This window comes from Pollicipes pollicipes, unplaced genomic scaffold (assembly GCF_011947565.3).
Source record: "Pollicipes pollicipes isolate AB1234 unplaced genomic scaffold, Ppol_2.1 Scaffold_6052;HRSCAF=7182_pilon_pilon_pilon, whole genome shotgun sequence".
Lineage (NCBI taxonomy): Eukaryota > Metazoa > Arthropoda > Thecostraca > Pollicipedomorpha > Pollicipedidae > Pollicipes > Pollicipes pollicipes.
The window spans coordinates 21,185,759-21,206,987 of record NW_023596805.1 but is presented as its reverse complement, the minus strand read 5'-3'; the positions used below and the strand labels follow the sequence as shown (position 1 = coordinate 21,206,987).

General features: G+C 57.7%; 1 protein-coding gene across 1 annotated transcript in view; it reads right to left on the bottom strand.

The window, feature by feature from the left end:
* Nucleotides 1-1,315: 1,315 nt before the first annotated feature.
* The window catches only part of LOC119104343 (uncharacterized), a 101,097-nt gene continuing 81,183 nt past the window's right edge, over nucleotides 1,316-21,229 (bottom strand). The window contains exons 2-3 of the mRNA XM_037228038.1: nucleotides 6,581-6,717; nucleotides 1,316-1,342 (exon numbers count right to left, since the gene is read on the bottom strand). Coding sequence (XP_037083933.1) covers nucleotides 1,316-1,342; nucleotides 6,581-6,717 — 164 coding nt within the window. The remainder of the gene's footprint in view (nucleotides 1,343-6,580; nucleotides 6,718-21,229) is intronic.

Sequence of the window (21,229 nt, the reverse complement as noted above, 5' to 3'; positions counted from 1 at the left end):
AGGACCGCAGAGATGCAGAGCTGGCAGAGACGGCAGAGATGCAGAGCCGGCGGAGACGCGACGGAAGATGGCGTCAGCTGGCGCAGTCACACCGCCTCGCTGAGCTCAGACTCGCCCTGGCTTCCGGCTCGCCAACCGACGGGCTGTCCTCAGGCTGTCGTGGCAGAGACGGCCGCGTCGCGGCAGCGGTCTGCAGGAACGCTGGCAGAGCCAGCTCCTGCAACAGCGCGCTGGCTGAGCCGCATCTCCCGCAGGCAGCGCTGACTGGTCGTAGCTCCCGGCCACGCCCGGTCGGACGTCGACACAGCGCGCTCGAGAGTCACGCCTTCGGAGGCCTGTCACACAGCTGATCACTCACTCAGCGGGGCAGCGCTCCAAAGCACGCTCCGGCGCGCGCAGAACCACCTGTCACGGCCTCTGAGCAGCCCTTTTCTTTTAAACACTTCAGCGCTATGGCCTTCAGCCTCGCGCAACGGTGGCTCCGACAGCGCTTTTCCGATGGTTTCCTGTCTCAGAGCAACATCAATTCAGCGCTGAACTTCTTTCTCCCTCCTCAGAGTTCAGTCTGCTCTGGGCCTCGTCTGCGCCGCCCGCTTGACCGCACTTATGTGATTGCAAGGCACAATATTCTTTTCACACGTCCTCGACGCTCGCACAACAGCTTGCTGCCCCGAATCCATCGCGGAGGCCTTGATTACAGCGGCCGCCACACGGCAGCAGAGGTCGGCGGTCCCCAGTCTCCCCACCAGTGCACCGCCTCAGTCCGTCTCCCCGCCGTACCCAGAAGCACAGCCGGCAGTCCTTGCCCGTCTCCCGCCGTACCACCGCACGTACCGCGCGCCGGGCCAGCAGTTGCCGCCGGTCGTGGCCGCCGCGCCGCCTCGGTCGCTTGAACGGTCCGGGGCGCCGGCCAGCGGCTCGGTTGCACAGTCGGGCGGCGCTCGGGGCGATTGTAGGTCCGCGTATCCGCCCGGGGCCGTGCAGAGTCAGCGCCCGCCGCCGCCGGCGGGCAGCCGAATCGGCCGGTCGTGGGCTGCAGCGACGGCGAAGGGACGGTGATATACGGCGGGGCCGGATACGCGTGTGACCGGCCCGTTCGGCGTGTACCAGGGTGCCGCTCCTCTGATGACGCAGTGATACACAGCTACGGGGGCGGGCCGCGATAACGCGCTGCGGACGCACGGGCGGCGGAGCCGGGTGTTGACTTCCGCTGAAGAGATTGCAGGTATCCGGGGTGGGAGCACACACACAGCGCTGCGAGATGGCCTGCTTCCAAGTCGGCCGCGGCGTGTCTTGCGAACGTTATGTCAACACTTCACTCGGTTGAGTTCAACACGCACGACTGCGGACCGCGGTGGCTCATCAGTCGGTCGCGGTCCGGACCCGGTCCCGGGTCCCGGTTCCCGGACGCAGTCCGCACCGGCTCGCTCCCCCGCTGCACAGCCTCGGTCCGAGCGGGCCGCTCAGAACGCCCGAGACCTCAGCTGTCCCTGCGTGTGAGACACGATGTTCGCCGCCTGCCGTCCACCGTCCGCTGCGACGCCCCGCGGCGCCCCTGCGAGGACGCTTCACTCGGGCGCTGGGACACGGCGGACTTCCCGCGGAGGCGTCGCCGTCGCTTCGGGCCAGTGGGACACAGCCGTCTCGCTCCGGACCGCGCGACAATTCAGCACGGCCACCGGCCGTCGCCGAGACCTCCCGCCGTGCGCACCGCCCGCTCCTCACGCAGAGCGGGTCCGAGCGAGCTCCCGCGGCGGCCGGCCGGCAACTGTGCTGCGCAGACCGGGGTCCGGCCGACAGACCGCCCACGGCGGGCCGGGACACACGGCACTCCACAGACTAGGACACGAGGAGCCCCCGCCGCGCCGCCGTCGCTGCCGCCCACCGCCGCCCCTCCGTCCGTCAGCGCCCGCTGAGGCTCGACTGCGCCGGCGGCCGCCGCCGGCCGATCACTTCCGGCGCCGCCGGAACCGTTAGCGCTTCCCAAGCCAGAGCCGGCGGGGTCGCCGCCGGGCGGCGCTCGGCCGACGGCAGGCGGCTGGGAAACCGGCGCCGGCCGACGGGCTGTCACGCTGTCACGCTTGCGTGACGCGTGTGTGACGCGCGCGTGACAGGCGCGCGGCGGCGGTGACGGATCAGCCGCGGGGGTGGCGCTGGCGGCGTGACAGCCGCGGTCTGCGCGACGGTCGTCTGTGACGCGCCGAGTTGATGAGGATTTGATGAGGCGTCCGTTCGTTTGTTGGTTGGGTGCTCATCGACATCTGTCTGAGCACAAACATATCTTGGGAACCTTTAGGTGTCGCGACGAAGCATGGGCGCCACAACGAATGGCTCCGCGATGGACTACCCCGATCAACAAATAGCTTAGGTGAGGTACTTCTACGCCACAAGCACGAAACTGATCGTCCCATTTTCAGGTCTGTCGGCTGGATCGGATGGAAGGTTGCCCGTACGAAGATTCCCTGTACGGGAGCCTCGTTGTCTTCCGCCGGTGGTGGTACCGCTTCACTTGTAACCCTTTATTCCGTCAGGTAGGAGGCCTCCAGCCCGTCCCCTGCTCATCCAGCCTCAGCAGAAGACGTCGCCAAGCGTGCTGCCGTCAACTGCGGTCGGCCCCGCTCCAGCGGCGCCAAACGGCCGAACCGCAGACCGCCTGCCGAATACCTGCCGAGGACGCGATCGCGCGATACCGGGGCGGCTCGCCTGAGAGTGGCCGGCATGTCTGCCGCGGCAGCGGTCGTGTCGCGGCTCTGGTCACGCCCGCGAGGCCTCGGAGCCGATAGAGCGGTAAACAATGGGTGCTGCCCATCAGGCGCTGCTGAAGCCGGAGCGTGACCGGCGTAGGTCTGAGATCGCCGGCGCGTGAACAGTCACGGCTGGACACACAAACAGCACCGACCGCGACATTGGCTGTCGCGCTCTCCCGGGCCTTTCCCCTCAAAGCCGGCTTCTCTGGATTTTTCCAGCGTTCTTTCATTTCTGGACCTCTACTAAAGCTCCTTTCTCTTTGTCTGATCCATCCGTCTATAGCTGTTGGATTATATATATTTCGTGTTCGTGTTTGTGGCTAATGAAAGCCCCTTATTTCACACGGCTGTGCGATATCCTCCGCCACATCTGCAGCCGTGGTGACCCCACATCACAGCTTGTCAATCTGCTCATCTCTAAAGCCGACCAAAAAGCCGTGCATCGCCCGCGGACCCATGTAAACAGCCCACTAACCGCTGGTCGACCGCCAGTGGCGTAACCAATGGTGAAGTTTTGTGGCTTCCCCTTTCCACTCTGCCTCCCCCCTTCCCCCCCCCTCGCTCTGGAGGAGGCGGACCCCTAGAGCCGAAGGCCCTAGTACTCTTTGGCAGTTTCAAATGCCCATAGGGCTTTAAAACAAAACGAACGGGCCCTAAAGTATCAAGGTGGACCACAAGCCTAGAAAAATGTCATCCGTGTGCAAAAACAGGGTCCTACAGTGACGAAGAAAGGCTCCTTTGTTTGCAGAGCCCCTATAACCCGAGTTGGTGCCCTCCTGAGCGAAATCCTGGGTTGTGCCACCGTTGGTGGCAGCGCCGCCCTGCCACCAGGATAGCCGCAGCCGCGCAGTTCCCACGGTCGTCCGCCGCCCTGCCGTGACGTCACAGGTCGTCCCCAGCCGGCCAATGACGCCGCGTCTCCGCGAAACCGCCGCCGGCTATCAGCCAGATGATCGGCGATGGGCAGGGCAGTCATCGCAACACACGGCCTTGGGCGCAACAGTTCGGCGAAGCTGGCAGTCGCGGTCGGGCCCACACGGACCGCGGGCTCATGCTGGAGTGATGGCGCTACAGATGGCGCTGACTGGGCGCCGGAGGGCTGGCAGCACACTGATGATAGTAATTAGGGGAGTTGGCTCACGGCGTGAGTAACTGATCTAGCTATAAGCGTTGCAATCGCTCACGAGGGACTGGTCGTGTTCTAGGGCGGCCTGACAGCCTGATGGTTGAAATGGAAAAGAATGTTATCGACTTTTTATCCTGTTCGGATTGCATGACGCTAGTTTGCTGTGACAGGGTGCATGATGAGAAGGGCGCCTTCGTGAAAGGGTAACACACATCTCATGCAATCTTTACTCGTGAATGTGTGTGACGTTCAGAGTGAGACATGGGAAAGTCCGTTTCTATGGGTGCAGGAGCATCCTCGGATGCCGCCGTCCTTCAGACGGATCAAAGCCTGATCTCCGCGGATCGAAGCCGGATCTCCGCTGATCTGCGCCGGATTTGTGCCGGAACTGCGCTGGATGTTCCGTGGTGGACACTGAACGGGCGGCCACCGGACCGGAGCGGACTGGGGAGAGGAGCAGCACGCGCCTCCCCCCGAGCGTGCCAGGACTGTGGGCAGCGCTCTGGACCGTGTCTCGTCTCGGCCGTGTCTCGCCTCTGACTGTGTCTTGCCTCAGTCCGTGTCTCGCCTCGGACTGTGTCTTGCCTCAGTCTGTGTCTCGCCTCGGTCCGTGTTTCACCTCGGACCACGTCTCGTCTCTGACGGCATCTCACCTCGGTTCGTGTCTCGCCTCGGTCCGTGTCTCGTTTCTGACCGGGTCTCGCCTTAGTCCGTGTCTCGCCTCGTAGACCTCTCTCGGGACAATTTGTGGAGTCTCGGCCGGCAGGGTAGAGGCCTTGAAACTAAATATACCGGAGAGAGGGATCAGACGCCCCGACGTCCTGCTGGGGTAATGGGCGACGGGAAGGTGAAGTGAGCTGTACAGCATGCCGGCGTGTGACGCGTCACGGTCACAGCTAGCAAAATAGCCCCGAGACTGTCGACATAAACAAGACGGCACTAGTGACCGCCTCAGGTAGCGAGCACTGTCGCAGACCAAAGCACAACATTAAAAAGTAACGATTGCAATAAAGCGTTGGTTCCCTAGCCGATTATACGGCGGGCCACAGCCGTCTGTCTGGCGAAGTCTAATGGCTGCTGGCGGGCTGACGGCACCGAGATGTAGCAGCTGACTGCACAGGCCTGAGCCAGAGCTCCAGCACCGAGTTCTCATGGACAACTGCTGGAACAGCGATCATGGGTATGATAGCAGGCGATGTTGTGTTGTTGTTTGTCAAGCCAGGCAAGAAACATGTGAACCAGTGGTGGGCGGCTATCTTTGAGTGTTCGATGATTCGAGGTCTCTCCTCGAAATATGTTGCGACTGACATCATGTGATGGTTAGACAAAGTACGGAGGAGTTTCATAAATCTTAGGGAGGTTGATTACGTTTTAGATGTGAACACGTTATAGGGCATACACGCTCTAAACAATCGCTGCTGCCCAAACATCCGGTCTAAGGGCAATCATTTTAGCAGCGTTATCATGCGGAGGGTAGCCAACGTAAGCAGAATGTCCAGCCAAGGCAAAGCTATCACAAAACAGACGGAATCTGGTTGGAGGACTTAAGACATGTGTGGGTCAGGTAATGCACAAGCTCCGGTGGAAGACTTGCGAGTCTGACAACATCGGAGAGACGCGCTCAGGGCGCATGCCGCTCGACCCCACACATACTCATCATGCCAACATCACATCATGCATCACATCACATCACTTTATCATCACATCACATCACACGATCACTCTTTGCCTGAGAGGGCCGGATAAACTGCGGCGAAGCTTGCGACCTTTTGGCTTACGAGTGCTTGGATCCCTACGACACACTCCATGGTCCAATGCCGCTCAAGCCGAAACCGGTCCGGAAAAGCTAAGGTCGTCCGAGATCTTATCAGTCAGCTTTAGTTCTCAGAGATCGCGTTCGCGGCCCGCGAACGCTAGCAGCCTTCGACGGAGTCAATACCGGTGGTGCCGGTGATATATCACTGGCACCCGGCGAAGACCGCTATGCGATGTTTGTCAGCGTCGGATGTACTGCATCCCAGAGAGAATGAGTCATTTGTCTAATCTGTAGATAGCACGGCGAGCCACGGACGTCTGTGGCCGGCTTTTTCGGCGGATTGTGTTGCGTCAACCACAAGTACGAGACAGACGTCTTCCTGGACCCAGCATTCCTCCCCAACATGGTCCGGTAGTTTTCCAGGTGATGAAAATTGAGCGGGTGTTTCACAACATGACCGCCAGATTCCGTGCGTAAATTGTATTATGACAGAATAAAACCGTGCGGTTCTGTACGAGTATAGTAAGCGTGTTTGGTTTGAGAGTGCCGAGGCAGCGCTGAGCTTATTGAAACGAATCCCGACCCGTCACACTAGGTAACCAAACGGCTCAGGTGGGGGCCAACTAAACCCTATAGCAAAAGTTCTCTAAACAAAAACTCACCGCTTGACCGACCGGAGTCCATCTTAGCACACGTTTTCTGTAGGCTTGACCCCTGCCCACTACGTGAGCCCAGGCTGCGTTACTGACTAACGAAACATTTGAACGTGAAAATGTGGGATATTACGGCATTTTCTGGCTGATATGATCTGTTTCCTTTCCAGCATGCCGTTCATTACACTCGAATATTTATGCGAAGCATTGGTGCCAGCAGCCTGGGCTGTGCACGTAAAAATGCACACCTAATGCTACTCTCTCAAGCGAAAAGGCAATAGATGCATCGTATGCTGACAATGCGACACAACGTTGGCGAGGGCGTGCTGCTATCGGCGATGAGCCAGTCACTGTACCTGGATATGGTGGACCTTTTCTCCTCGGGTCTGTGGGGGCCGCCGTTCAGTCCGTTGGATCTCATCCATAGTTCTCGCTCTGAAACAGGACCAAACGCACCACTCAGCTGACGTCGGCGACGACGGGCGGCGAGAAGAAGCCGGTGGAACCAGCGCCGTAAGGCACGCATACGTGAACGACGCGATCGACACACACACATCCCACAATCATCGTCACATCACATATTGTCACCTATCATCGGTAAGCAGCGGTTAATGGCCCGGTCATGCAGTGCGAGTGCATTCTGCTCGCTTCTACCTCACGAGCCGTGATTCAATTCGAGATGGCTGCATGATAACTGCCAGGGTGCTGTGTTGGGCTGCATACAACACATCTCAAAAGGCACCGCCAACTGGTTTACAAACTGGGTGATTAAGCTGAAGTCACGTTCCTTCCGAAAGAATTGGCGTCATGTACGGGGGCGGTTCGAGTCGAGCGCTGTTGCTGGTTGCAGAAGCAGGTAGGAGCTGCAGTCAAGACACCTTCCTGCTCCCGGTTATTGGAGGCTCCGTGGTCGACGTGAGTAAACTGGCTAATGCGCGAATGACCCAGGGCTGGTCAATTCAAGGAGTGCCGAGCGTACGCCCCGTTCTCAGTAGCAATATATCCAGGGACACTGCTAGTGATCCGTGGTCAGGGGCCGCACTGCCTCGAGCATTGACGCTATCCAATTTTGGCAGTTGCAGTGCTTTCATGAAAAACGAACATCTGAATTATCATGTTTGGTCTTTGCCACTACTCATCAACTAACCAGATTTCTTTCTTTTCGTCTCTTACTCACTCACTTTCTCCTACGTTCCCGCCCACCCTCTGTCTCCCTCTATCCATATCTCGTTATTTATATGTCCTTTCTCTCTTCCCTCCCACCTTCCATACGTCGCTCTCCCTCTTGTTCCTATCCAAAGCTCACATACGCATCATTTACATGCGCCTACAGCGCGTTGTGGGTTGTAATGGGCGTGTTCATGTGGCTGCAAGCGACAAGTAACGAAGTCCGAAATCAGGCAACAGCAGGCGAGATGCTGGAGATACACGGTGTGCCCGTAGAAGGCGTCATAATTCACTCAACCAGACAGGATGCCGCCCGCTGAATGATATTGAACACGCGTCCCACTGGGCCACACAAGCAGCCCAGAGAGCGCCGAGCGCGCCTCGCGTTCGAGCGCCGGCCGCACGAGGCCGAGCCCTGGCTGCGTAAGTCACTCACCAGCGGCGCCATTGTGCGATGGACTTCTGTGAACAAAGGCTCATCGATCGTCTGGCCGGAGATCTCCGATCGGGCTTAGATCTCGTCGGAAAGAGCCGTATTTGTAGCGGCTGGCACGCGCGTGATTCAGCAGGAGTCCTCGGCGACACTAAACCCGCATCCGAGCGTCTCGGCTTTCATACGAGCATGGCATCTGGATACTAAATCAAAACTTCAAGACCGTTTCTCATCGTCAATGGCCCATAAAACAGGCAGAGGTCAAACTGAATACCAGCTGTGATTGAAGGGAGACTTTATGCCCGGCATAATATGAACAAGGTCAGGAGGTGTGTTCGTCGCCCATTATCGATTCTGCTAGAGCGCAGAGATGGTGCAAGGTGCCGTACCGCACCTGCACGGTGTAACTTCGCATGCTTGGCTCGACTCAGCTGTACCCGAGGAACGTAATAGTAGAATGTCAGGTTGTGGAAATGTCAGGTAACTGTCGAGCGTTTCGGAGACCTCAGGTAATCGTCCGCTTTCTTCCTTTTCGTTTCCATTTGCCGCTTCGGATAACACGAGACATGCCATGTTCTACATGGGAAGTCTCGTGTTCTGCATTGGGCAACCTCTGCATGAATTATCCCACCGCATGGCGCATTCACTTTTGGGGACGCGGACAAGTCCGGATCCTACCCCCCCCCCCCCCCCATCCCCCTCTATCGTGCCGAAGACGCCGGATGTCAAACCGAAAAAGGGCCGGACGGCGGTCACGAGCGGATGACCAAAAACGGGCGCTCTTCCGTCACGGACCGGGTCAGGGGCGCCGCCAGACACGCGGCGGTGGAAGCGCAGCCCGAGCGCGCCTGTCACCAGCCAAAAGCAAGCGTGATGTAGGTGTGCAAGACTCTAGAGCACGTCGATGCCGAATTCTCAGGATGCAAGTCCGTGAGGAGTGAAGAGAGTCTGTCCGAGTCGTACGCAAGGAAAACGCAGTGATGGTAGCTCCAAGGGCAGTCCTCTAGCTGAGCCGCCTCTGGTCACGGTCGCGGACGTACCGGGCCAGGTATGTGGTCCTGAACATTACGCCGAGCTGGTCCCAAACGCGGCTAGGGTTCGGGAGGAGTGATCTGAGGAACGGGTGCGCGACACGTGACGACATCTGTCGCGGAGTGTCCCTAATATGCCGACCCAAGTACTGGGGTGTGTCGATGAGGGGCTGTGGCATGTACAGCGGCTGAAAGCTTGTCTCGAGTCAGAGCATCCAGGGAAGCTGACCCAAAAATGGGGTCGAAAAGCATAAGAAAAAGCCTGAAAGAAACCAGCACGGCGGATGATCCAGCTGACACGTCGCTGCACCGACGTCACCGACGACACTGAGCAGCCTGTTGATCTGCCATTCGTGCACGAGATCGCCATCTGGGTCCGGTGGCTGGCTTCTGGTCCAATCAGAGTCAGGCTCGCTCACGCGTGCCGCAGGCGCTGCACTAGATCTGCCATATGCGTCGCTGACGGCAGATGCGAGCGAGCCTGTCGGGGTAGCCCGTGCGTCTGGTTCAAATACATGAAAATCGATATCATTAAAATAAGGTCTCAGAAGGTTTGCAGCCGGTTTTTAAGTTGAGGGTATCTTATAGCAACAAATCGTGCGCCTGTATTTGGCATTTGTCGCCTGGCGCTGATTTGCCCTTTTAACACTGTGACGCGTCTACGTAAAAATGCACGTCGTGATCCTAGCACATCACTTGTCTCCAACTTTATTGCTGGCATTACGAGCTATGACGCTTTATATGGGATACGGTCTGTGCAAGGTCTCCCATTCGCCTCCGAAGGCCGACGAAGATATGGGCTTATTGGTCTAAATAGAAGGGCACATAACACGTGAAAGGATCGTACAGACATCTGAATTCTAAAAAGGTACTTGCCTTTATAGGTTGGCAGAGTTCTGCAACTGTTCTTAAATGGCGTGTTCAAGTGACTTGACTGCTTAACCTCGTGGCTCAATACGACAAGTGTCCAGCTACTTTAAGTGCATACATGTGCGGTTACCAACGCACTTGGTGGTGCGTGCGCCGTGAGGCAAAGAAAGCTCAGACGTTAACATCACTTGTCAAACACATACTCAGCTGTAGGGAAAATCTGTGTCACGGCGGTATTTGCCCTCTTCCTCGCCATTTCGTTTCCCGGAGACGGTGACCAAGAGAGACATTTACTTGAAATTTTCAGTACATTCACATGAACATGTAAGATAGGCTGTGCCAAAAATCAAGCCTAATGCAATCCTAGGTCATGTCATTTCACGCAATAATGCATCCGTGTTTGCTAGTCAGTGTTCGCCGTCCGCGCGTGCCGTAGGTAAAATGGAATTTCGTCTGCTTGCCACCCTGTGCAGAATAAGTGAGACACGGGGAAATTTTTAGCTACGTAACCAGGCTTTCAAACAGCCTAAGATGAAGTCATAATTAAAGATAGGATAAGATCACATAAAAGCTCGCGAGGAGCGTAATAAGCCAGGGCCAAAAATATGTTTCCTGCCACTCGAGCTGAAAAAATAAAATACTGAAGGTAGTGAGAGTACTGAAGGCACTGAAGGTACATACAACTCCTAACGATGATTCAATGATATTTTTAAACATATCACTGAGGTCATAAGTATACTTCTGCGGGCAGTTGGAAAAGCTGTGGACGACGTCACGCTGATGAAACAGTCATACAGGCGCGCAAATTTCTGACCAGCATCTATGAGGGCTTAAGTCTGTTCTTCAAGCTGAAATCATACATCGCATCACAAAGTGACTCGAAGGATAAATGTGACTCGGTCACCTGACATGGTCTTGCGTGGCCTACGCTCAATATGAGTCACAATGGCACAAGTGATTATCTACATCATGTATTTAGGTTTTCCCTGCCCGACCATTCTCTGATTTGTGACAAAATTATTGTCATCAGAACCAAGGAGACATTTTCACTCGGTCTGACTCTTGACATCATGAGCCACCGCTCAACTCACAAATGCCACCTTGATCTATAAGTAACTGATCGTCGTTTGAATCAGCGCAATCTACCCATCACTTACGGTGATATAGATGGGGACAAAAATCCACCAAATCTGTGCGTCGCGTTTGAGAAATATTGCGGCAACGGCCAGGCGAAGACGCTGGATTCACCCGTGATAATCCGCTTTGAACGGCAGGATTTTTAACATAATGTCGAAGAAGCCGACCGACTATGGCATGGCGCCGCCTTTCGACGGCTGTACTTTAGAGGCGGCCGCGGCGCCTACGCCGCGGCCGCCTCTATGATGGGAGTCACGGTCTCACGGTCTGTTTGGAGGGCGGCTCTCCAGTTTGACGGTCGCACAAGACGCCGCGGCCGCCTCTATGATGGGAGTCACGGTGTTTGGAGGGCGGCTCTCCAGTTTGACGGTCGCACAAGACGCCGCGGCCGCCTCTATGATGGGAGTCACGGGAGGAGAGGGGAGATTGGGGAGAGCATGGGAGGAGACGGCAGAGGGCACGTGAGGGGACGATGACGGAGAGAAGAGCAGAGCGCGGCACGAGTGGCCAAAGGGGCGAGGAGCAGGAGAGCGGGAAGGAGAAGGGGCAGGAGGGGGGGGGGGGCAGGGAGAACACCTCTGGTCAGAGGTGTTTGGAGGGCGGCTCTCCAGTTTGACGGTCGCACAAGACGCCGTGGTCGCCTCTATGATGGGAATCTGGGAGAGTATGATTGGAGAGTATGATGGGAGCTTCTACGTCGGCACCGGACCAGCGGCCATTCCGGTCTGAGCCGCCGTGTCTGGGAGGGCCAGCATGGCCAGAGCTGTTTGTTTGGCCGGGAAGTGAGAGGAATGCGCGTGGGAGGTCAGCCTTCGGCGGAGAGACGAACGCACGACGGCACGAGCCGGCTGCGGGGCATGGGGAGAGCATGGAGGAGACGGCAGAGGGCACGTGAGGGGACGATGACGGAGAGAAGAGCAGAGCGCGGCACGAGTGGCCAAAGGGGCGAGGAGCAGGAGAGCGGGAAGGAGAAGGGGCAGGAGAGGGGGCAGGGAGAAACGCAGGGGTGGAGTGACATATGGGTAGAAGGAAAGAGGCCTAGTGCAGTGTGTGAAAATGGAGCAGGATCAGATGGCCAACGCATCTTTAGCGGCCGCCTGTCATTCAAACGTCATGTGGATGAAGGCTTTCCTCTGACCGACACGATGCGCCGCTTACGATCCAGTCATCCACCAACGAAAACCCCAAAACTGTTTCGAGCGTGCAAAGTTTGCAAAATTCCGACAAAAGGATGAAATAACCCGCAACCAGCTGATGACGGAGGCCCCAGGCCACAAATTGCCCAGGACCTGGTCTGTGTCACCGTTGTCCGTGGGGCTAACCGTTGGGTTTCGGGACCGTGTCATAGGCCGCCGAGAGAAGGAGGCTGCTGGGAAGACGTCACACACGATGTTAGCAAAGCCTCATATTACGGTCCCGTTCAGCGCAGTTCGTGACTACCGAGCCGCAGAAAACACGAAGAAAGCATTAAAAGCCCGCACCGAACACGCTAATGTTGTGCTGGGTAGTTCACGACCATTTCCATGCAACCGACATAAAACCGTGTAAAAGAGGCGGCGAGAATTTGGCACGGCTGCCCATAAGGCATGCAAATGGGGTCAATGTGGAGTTGGTAATTATGTGGTTATTGGGTGTTTATAAATGCGGCTGTGGACTGTGAGGTATGCGATGGGCGTTGCTACCGTTAGAGACCGCAGGCAGAGAAGTCAGCACTCACCACCTTTGCCGCCTCCTCCTCACTCTCCTTCCCTCCCAACATCTCGCCTCCCTCCCGCTCTGCCTATATCCACGGCCCCGCCATCCTCCGTCGCTCCCTCTTCCTTCTGCACTACCCTCTCTCCTGTTGGTATGTGGTCCACTGCCCATCTCTATCTCGCCCCCGGACGTTCCGCGGGTCGGCGCTCAGCCTATGCCCCGGAGACGGACCGCATCGGATGGGCTGCTTCGGAGGCGCGGCTTCGGAGGCGCGGCTTCGGAGGCGCTGCTTCGGAGGCGCTGCTTTGGAAGCGCTGCTTCAGAGGCGCTGATTTGGAAGGCGCTGCTTTGGAGGCGCTGCTTTGGAGGCGCTGCTTCAGAGGCGCTGCTTTGGAGGCGCTGCTTTGGAGGCGCTGCTTCGGAGGCGCTGCTTCAGAGGCACTGCTTTGCAGGCGCTGCTTTGGAGGCGCTGCTTCAGAGGCGCTGCTTTGGAGGCACTGCTTCGGAGGCGCTGCTTTCGAGGCGCTGCTTCGGAGGCGCTGCTTAGGCGCTTCGCTCCTCTCACCGAACAGTAACGTACTAAACACCAGCGCCTCGGCTTCGCCAAGCTCTCCGAAAACGTAATCCTATTTCACGCTGGCAGGTGTAAGCCCGGCCAGCCCGAGGCCGAATCGCACTAATGGTCTCCACGGGGTCAGCGGGTCAATAAAGACACGATAGAAAGTCGCGATTACGGGGGCCGTGCCGTATGATTTCCCAGACATCCGTAATGCAGGCCTCGCCGCCGCTCCGACCGTCCACTTTGCGTAAATCCTGGACCGGGCGGCTCGCACCGCGACCTGCCCTGACCCGTGCCGAATGCCGCGCCGCCCTGACCCAGTGACCTGAGAGCCCCAGCCGGTGGGAATCGACGACCGGGCGAGCTGACGCCCCCTCCGTAGGCGGCTTTGCATATGCAGAGTGGCGAGGCGCACGCTCTGTTCGCCGCTCAGTACCCCGACAAGGAAGCACGTATGTGGGCCGTGGGAGGGCGCGAAGAATGGCGCCATTAATTTCCGTAATTGCGGCATGTGCGTTGCGACATGCACACGCACACACACAGACCATCAGCGTGGCAACTTGCCAAAGACCTCTAAACGCACAGCAGGCTGAAGATGGCCGATAGCAGGCTCAGCGCACGTTCCATTAGCCGGATATCTCATGCTAGTCAGGTGCGAGCACGTGGGCGCTGCCCAGCGCGAGCCACGCACTCGCCCCGGTGATTAGTATGGCTCGACGGCAGCCAGGCATTTACCGCGATGACCGCCGCCCGACCGCACAGCCCGCGGCCGGCGAGCGCGCGCCGCCTATTAGCCGCGCAGAGTAGCCTCCGGCGCCACGAGCGCGCCAACTGCGGCCGCTGGCTGCCGCCCGCTGCCCAGCCGCCGCGCGGCTAACCGGCCCGGAGGTCCTCCGATTCCGCGGATCGCCCCGGCATTGGGAATGCGACTATTTTGACATTCATGGGCACGGCAGTCCTGGAACGGTGAAGCCTCGAATTGAGCGAGCAGCGGACAAGCGTCCGTGAACCAGTCTAGGTAAAGAAAGTGGCATCTATTAACTACGTCCTACTATCAAGAAAATCAATTATGTTCGGTTACATCGCGATGCCGGTGGGATCACCAGTCACTTCGAAGAAGATGCTTGGTTTCTGAGAATGCTGCAGTCCTCACAGCAGCTGCGTTGAACCTTCTACCTTATTTCGCTAATACCATTAGGAGCTTGAGCGCTATCGCAGTGATCTCAACTGCCGTGTCTGTTCATCCCACCTCTCACGGCACGTGACGTGCCCGTGCCCCACAGCGGCCAGTCAGCACGCGCCAACAGCCAGCTGATCCCGCGGGGCTCACGCACACTGCGTGCCTGGGCCGAGGACGCTGTCCACCAGCTTCCAATCCGCCGGTCGTGACGCGCGGCTCGACTTCACTCACGCTATCTGCCAACGGATCTGCTGCCGCGGCTCCGTGTTGTCCGGAATCGCGGCAGGGTCGCCGGCCCGGCCGGCTGCGGTGGGTAGGCCCGACGGCAAAGAGGTCCGAGGGGCTGACGACAAAGAGGCCCGGGATGTCTGTGGCGCCACGCTGCTGCGCATGAGCCGGGCTGACTTTGGAACATCAGGAGATTCAGGAGCTTTGACTTTTGAGCATCAGGGTGAAGCACAATAGGCTGTGCGACAGGAACGTTGGAACGCAAGAATTGGATCACTAAAACTATTGATGCATTCGTATGATAAGCCCGTGTCGCACATGGTGCCGCCGCATCCCGCGCGATCTATGGTCCAGAGGAACAAACGGAGGCAGCGAGAAATATCTATAATCTAGGGATTACCTCCTATATATCTAGGAATTAATGCAAGTTGCTCACTGTGCAGTGACTGGCCGTCTGACTGTGAGTACCGCCAGCTGCTAGGACCCGAAGGGCTGACCCCATCAAATGCTCTGCCGACGCATGCGGCTAACGAGTTCATTGGCGCCGTGTCGTCTCGCGGCCGTATTCTCACAATGCTATTGCGGTACTTGGGAGAGGCCGTTCGAGCTCATTCATCCTGGTTTTGACTCCACTCCCAGGTCCATGTTACGCTGCAGCACAAACAACGCAAACCCGTGTTCGTGGATGTCGAATATAGCTGTACAAGCCGACTTAGGAACAAAAATTGCAGGTTCATAAATAAGACAGTTGGTACTGGAACATCGGGGAAACTACATTTGCCTTACAGAGAAGCATGTGATAATTTAAGGCAGGCATACGGTCATGCTCGTTTCTATTCTGCACTGTTTCGGTCTCTGTGCTACGTTTCATGCATCGCTTTTTGTTACTTTCATCATTTCTCCTTGAGGTGTATCTTTAACGGTCTTACGACAGCGTTCAGAAATGACGCTGACCGACATAAAAGTATGCACCGCGCGCGCGCTCTCTGGAGCGCAAAATCGAAACCCGAAAGCAAGAACTTATCTAGTAGCACCAAAGCGCGCGTCGGAAGCCCACCTGCTGTCGTCATCACTGCCATTGTCGTGCGGCACGCTATCAAACCTCCGCTGCAATTAAGCCAACTGCCACGTCGAGCATCTCCTGAACTGAAGGCGCCTCGCTGACCATATCCCGTGTTTTTACCGCCGCTATCGGCGCCATCTCCCGGCCGAAATTGGCACACTCCATTATCCGGACTCTGTGATTCGGACAACACGAGAAGGCCGTTACTTCTTGCGTGCTTCGCTGAACGGTAATTAACTGGGCGAGCTCTCGGCCGTCATAAGGCCATATGTTCTGCTGCAGCGGCCCTGCATACGGGCTCAGGTAGACTCAGCACGGCACGTGTGCAGGTCTGAGACGAGCGGCAAATCGGCTATAGCGCAAGCCGAGGACTTGTTGCAAAACGAAGCGCACCAACCGGTGACTATGGGAGAGGAGGCACAGCGCGTGCTGTTCTGGTGACGGCAAACGTTATAGACTGGAGTGTTGCACTTCGAAACAGCAGCTCAGTCGGGTTCCTGCGGACCGAAAAAAACCTCACAACTCGGCCCTCCGCGGTCATGTACCAGGCCGCCCCCGTCAACTCACGAGTCACACCGTCCGGTGCGACCGCGGTCACAGGTCAGGTCAGAGGTCAGGTAGGGTCGGCGGGGCAGCGGGTCGGTTACACGACAGCCGGGCGGGCGGCCGGACCACCTAACGGTCGCATTTCGCACCGGGCCGTGTCATTACCGGCGAGACACGCCACCGGAGGTGCCTCTCCCACAGTGGCGACGGGCCGCTGAAAAGCGGCGGCGAGCGCCGAGTCAAAAGACGCACTACTAAAGCCCCCGCAGACGCAGAACGCAGTGGACAGAGCCGCTCTGTCGAGGTGTAAACCTGCGGGGAGGAGGAGCCAATGGCGTCGCGTCTGGCGGCGACAGCTGACGCCGTGCTCAGCTGCCGCCCCGCCGTGTACGATCGCCCCGGCCCGCCGGGTAACGGTCGGCACGTACAGGTCGGCATGCCAGCGAGCGGGAGATAACATTGTGCGGCGCCGCTGCCCGGCTGATGGCCGCAGCCAACGGAAGTGGCGCCGCTGACGCCGCCGCTCCCGGGGGCCGCCGTCTCTGATGGGCCCGATGATGAGGGGATGGGCAGGGGTCATGAAGTGGTGGGCAGGGCCCGATGACGAGGAGATGGATGGGGGTCACACCTCCACCACAGGTCAGGGTTACTGCAGCTATTCTCGCAACACCAGTGACCAGCATGGTGGGGTGGTGGGACGAGAATGGCATGATGGCATTGAGTTCACTCGCGAGGGTTTACAAGTTGTAGGCAACGCAACTTAAGCGGGTGTATATGCATGCGTCTTTTTATAAAACCAGTTACAGCACGCTAGAAAATTCAATGATTAAGCATATTTTGGCTGCGTTAATCCTGTGTCCGCTCCAAATGTCGCATTTTCCTCTTGTGCGGCATAATTGCACGCCAAAGCACACTGCACTACAGTCATTCCATTGTCTTGGCCTGATACCGCTAGCGACATCAAGCCTACTGAGAACTTTCAAAGACATTTTCCGACCCACTCATGTCAACTGCGCGCGGAATCGCGCAGGCTACTGTCCAGATCAGCGCGTGTTTCGGATTCGAGAGAATGAGCTTGCTTCTGCCGCTGCGGGATCTCTGAGTGCAAAGTGGATAGCCTGATCAGCTGTTGCAATAGGAGCAATACGCTGCTGATATAGCCTCATCTGACGGAACAGGGCGATGCCAAAGATTATGTCAATTTCCACTGGCAAGAGTTCAGAAATATCAGAAGATTCAGCGATGCAACAGACGAACAAAAACACGTGTCGGGCTAAAAGGACTGGCTCAACAGCCTCAGTGGCGACGCTGCGGTGAAGCCCTGTCCACCGCACGTCCCTCGGTGGTCGGCCGGGCTCAGAGACCTCCGGCGGGCCGGCGCGGCGGCGGGCGGCGCCGGTCTCAGCGACGGCCCGGCGTCAGGTGCGCCGCCCAGGCCGGCCCAGGCGGGCGGCGTCGGTCTCAGTGGCGCCACGGTGTCAGATGCGCCGTCCAGGCCGGCCCCGGTGGGCGGCGTCGGCCCCAGCGACGGCCCGGCGTCAGGTGCGCCGCCCAGGCCGGCCGCGGCGGGCGGTGGGCGGCGGCGGCGCCCCGCCCGACCCCCGGCCGGTGCCGCGGCTCCGACCACGCCCACCGAGACGTGGGGGCCGCCGGACGTAGGCACGCCCAATCGGTGTAGCCGCCGTCGCTCCAGTCTGTCTGGGCACCGCGAACCTCAGCAGCGGCACACTCACACCACGCTTATTCTTTCCTGGGGGGGGGGGGGGGGCGGGATGAGCTCCCGACACGTGGGCCGAACGCACGTAGGCGTCTTTTGAAAACTCCTACTGGGTGGTAAGATTCTCGCGGTTACCACCGTCCCGAGACTGACCGCTTGAATGTGTTGACGAACGACAAGCTCGAGTAGTAAAACACGCACGTGCGCTCGACTCGCCGTCGCGGGTTTGCTCTGCGAGAAAAAGCTAATAAGCTATCGCTGTCACATGAAACCTCTCAGAGGATCATGCAGCTTTCAAAGTTATCCGCGCTGCAAAGAAAAAAGCAACGCATTGCTCACCCTACTACAGTTTCTTAGGCATAATAGCTTCAGTGTAACACTGCATAAATATCCTTGGAGAGGTAAACGGACTCCGTTCCGAACATCGGCCTGCGTTGCAATCTCTACTGCCGTGAGGACGTGACGCATGCTGAAAGCCGGGCAAGCTGTGTGGACGTGCGCTGTACCTGTGCGCGGGATGTGTTGTGAACAGGTGGCATTGCTGAGGCGGCCATCTGGCACCGATAGCCGGCTGTGGTGTCGGTGGAGAAGAGGAGGAGTTGGCGGCCACTCCGTCGCCCCGTCAGGAGGAGCCCGCCCCGGCGCCGACAACAGCAGGTCCGCGGCAGGACGCAGGGCGGGGAGGAGGCCTAGCCGAGGAGCAAAGATACGATGGGGAGACTGATCAACTGGTGAAGTTCAGAATATGGTCGGAAATTACGTTTTGGAATACCTATTCAGCATACAATTTTATTCCCACGCAATGATGCTTGTACAGACATACATGCCTACTAAATTCAAGCAGTAATCCCAGCGTGCAAAGAAAACACGAATACAGAGACTTTGAAACAACAAACAGCTTCTCCCAACGCACAGGCTAAACAGGCATCAACCGTGTCACATCACTCCATATCCAAATGCAAATGCCGGTGTGCCCTGGTCGTCAGCGGTGTCGCTGCCAGCTCCAGGCGGAATGTCACTCTGCTTCTCTGCCGCCCGTCATCAGAGCACCCGCCCGAGAGGCGGGTGCTCTGAGGCTCTGAGGCTCTGAGGCTCTGGGGCGTCCGGAGCCGATGCGATGCCGCTGATTAGATGAGTGGAGCGAGTCGTAAAACATTAGCCCGGCCGAGACGAACAAACTGGACGCATTAGGATACGCTATAGATAGCATCCGCAATTGGCAGCTGACATGTGTGAACAAGTCCGGTAATTGGCTCGCGGGCAGCCAGCCAGGGCGCGCCAGACCCGCGTCAGCTGTCCTGACGAACCCGCCGTCCGCCCGGGAGATGCGTGCAATTGAAAGGGGAGGAGACACTCAGAGCCTCACCTCACGGTTGAAAACAAAGTAGGAGCCAGGGTACGGACCAGCTTTGGCTGGCGGTTCAGGCGGAGTTAGCTTGCTTCCTTTGAAACCTAAAAGCATTGCGTGTGGACATCTTAACTAGCACCCGAACCCCGGTGTTACATCAGAGTCTCCGACTGTGCGAGTGCCATGCCGCAGGTGGATCCCTTACTTACATTGTTCGAGCCTCACAAAGGGTGCGTTGAAGCGGAACGGGACAAAGTGAGTCGGCAGTTCCCGGCCTCAAACCAGCCGCGGCACGAGGTGGTCAGTGCACCTGCGTACACCGCCCCGGGACGCAGCGTTCGCCATCTCCTGCCGGACGGCGTGGAGATGGCGAACGCTGAGGTAGAAGAAGTGTGGTCAGTTACTGCGGCCACTGACGCAACGGACCACGTGACCGGCTGTGTTTTCTGAAGGATTTACGTGACGCCGCGACGATGGTGTCGCCACCGCGGAGCCAGTGAAGCTGCAGCGTTCGGGGCTGCCGATCGGCTACAAAAATACGCGCAATGGTCTTCGAATTTTCGCTTTGGATATGTGCAATCTGCCTGCAACTTGTGTTATATAACCGAACACATAGCTAAAGGCGGGGGGGGGGGGGCACTCTATGCCTCCTCAACCAAAGGGTTTACCTTAAACGCTGCGTGATTGCTCGGAAATCAGTACGGTTTGTTTGTAAAATTAAACAGCACCCTGAATAACGTTCTGACTGTTTGCATGTAGATAACTCATCTGTACTTATAGGTCCATTTAATTTATCTGATGCCACAACAGATTGGCGGGCCTCTCAGGCGTGGACGAGACATGATTTCGATCTGTTGCGTGGGAGACGGGGGTGAGCCACGCTTTCTTGCCCTCACATGACAAGCCCACAAGGGCGTTCAGACCGGTGACACCAGGTGTTCCGCCACCCAGAACAACAACACGGACGCGCACCAAAACCAACGCAGTCCCGTCCGAAAACCAACATGCTGCACCGCACCCAAGCCAACAACACTCTTCTCCCCGCGGCGTTCTGTTTACATGGACCGCTGTCGGGGCCGCGCTGGGGTCACTGGGGTCACGGCGGGTCGCCAGCAGCACGTGGTCCGTTAGCCAATTGATCCGGCACGACCGGCCTCCCACGCGGCAGCACAGGTGTTCAGCCTGCCCGCTGAGCATGTTGTGGATGGGGGATGGGGAGGGGGTGTCTCGTGTACTGCCCTCGTCTCTTGGTATACCGTGACGTCAGAGCAAACTGTAGTCCGCGCACGCACAGTCGCGGTCTGCTGTGTTTCGAGGGAGTACTCACCGTACATAGACGCAGTCGGCGCCAACGGTGTGAAATCGGGAAGAGTACTACTCCGGGAAGACACACACACACATACACACACACACACACACACACACACACACACACACACACACACACACACACACACACACACACACACACACACACACACACACACACACACACACACCACACACACACACACACACACACACACACACACACACACACACACACACACACACACACACACACACACACACACACACACACACACACACACACACACACACACACACACACACACACACACACACACACACACACACACACACACACACACACACACACACACACACACACACACACACACACACACACACACACACACACACACACACACACACACACACACACACACACACACACACACACACACACACACACACACACACACACACACACACACACACACACACACACACACACACACACACACACACACACACACACACCACACACACACACACACAGCACATCACACATACACACACACCTCCTCCTTCCAATATCACTCATCTGTTTCTCAATTTCTCCCCTCTACTTTATCATCCTTACCTTTCCACTCATTAGTTTCATCCCTCCTCATCGTTTTCCTCCATCT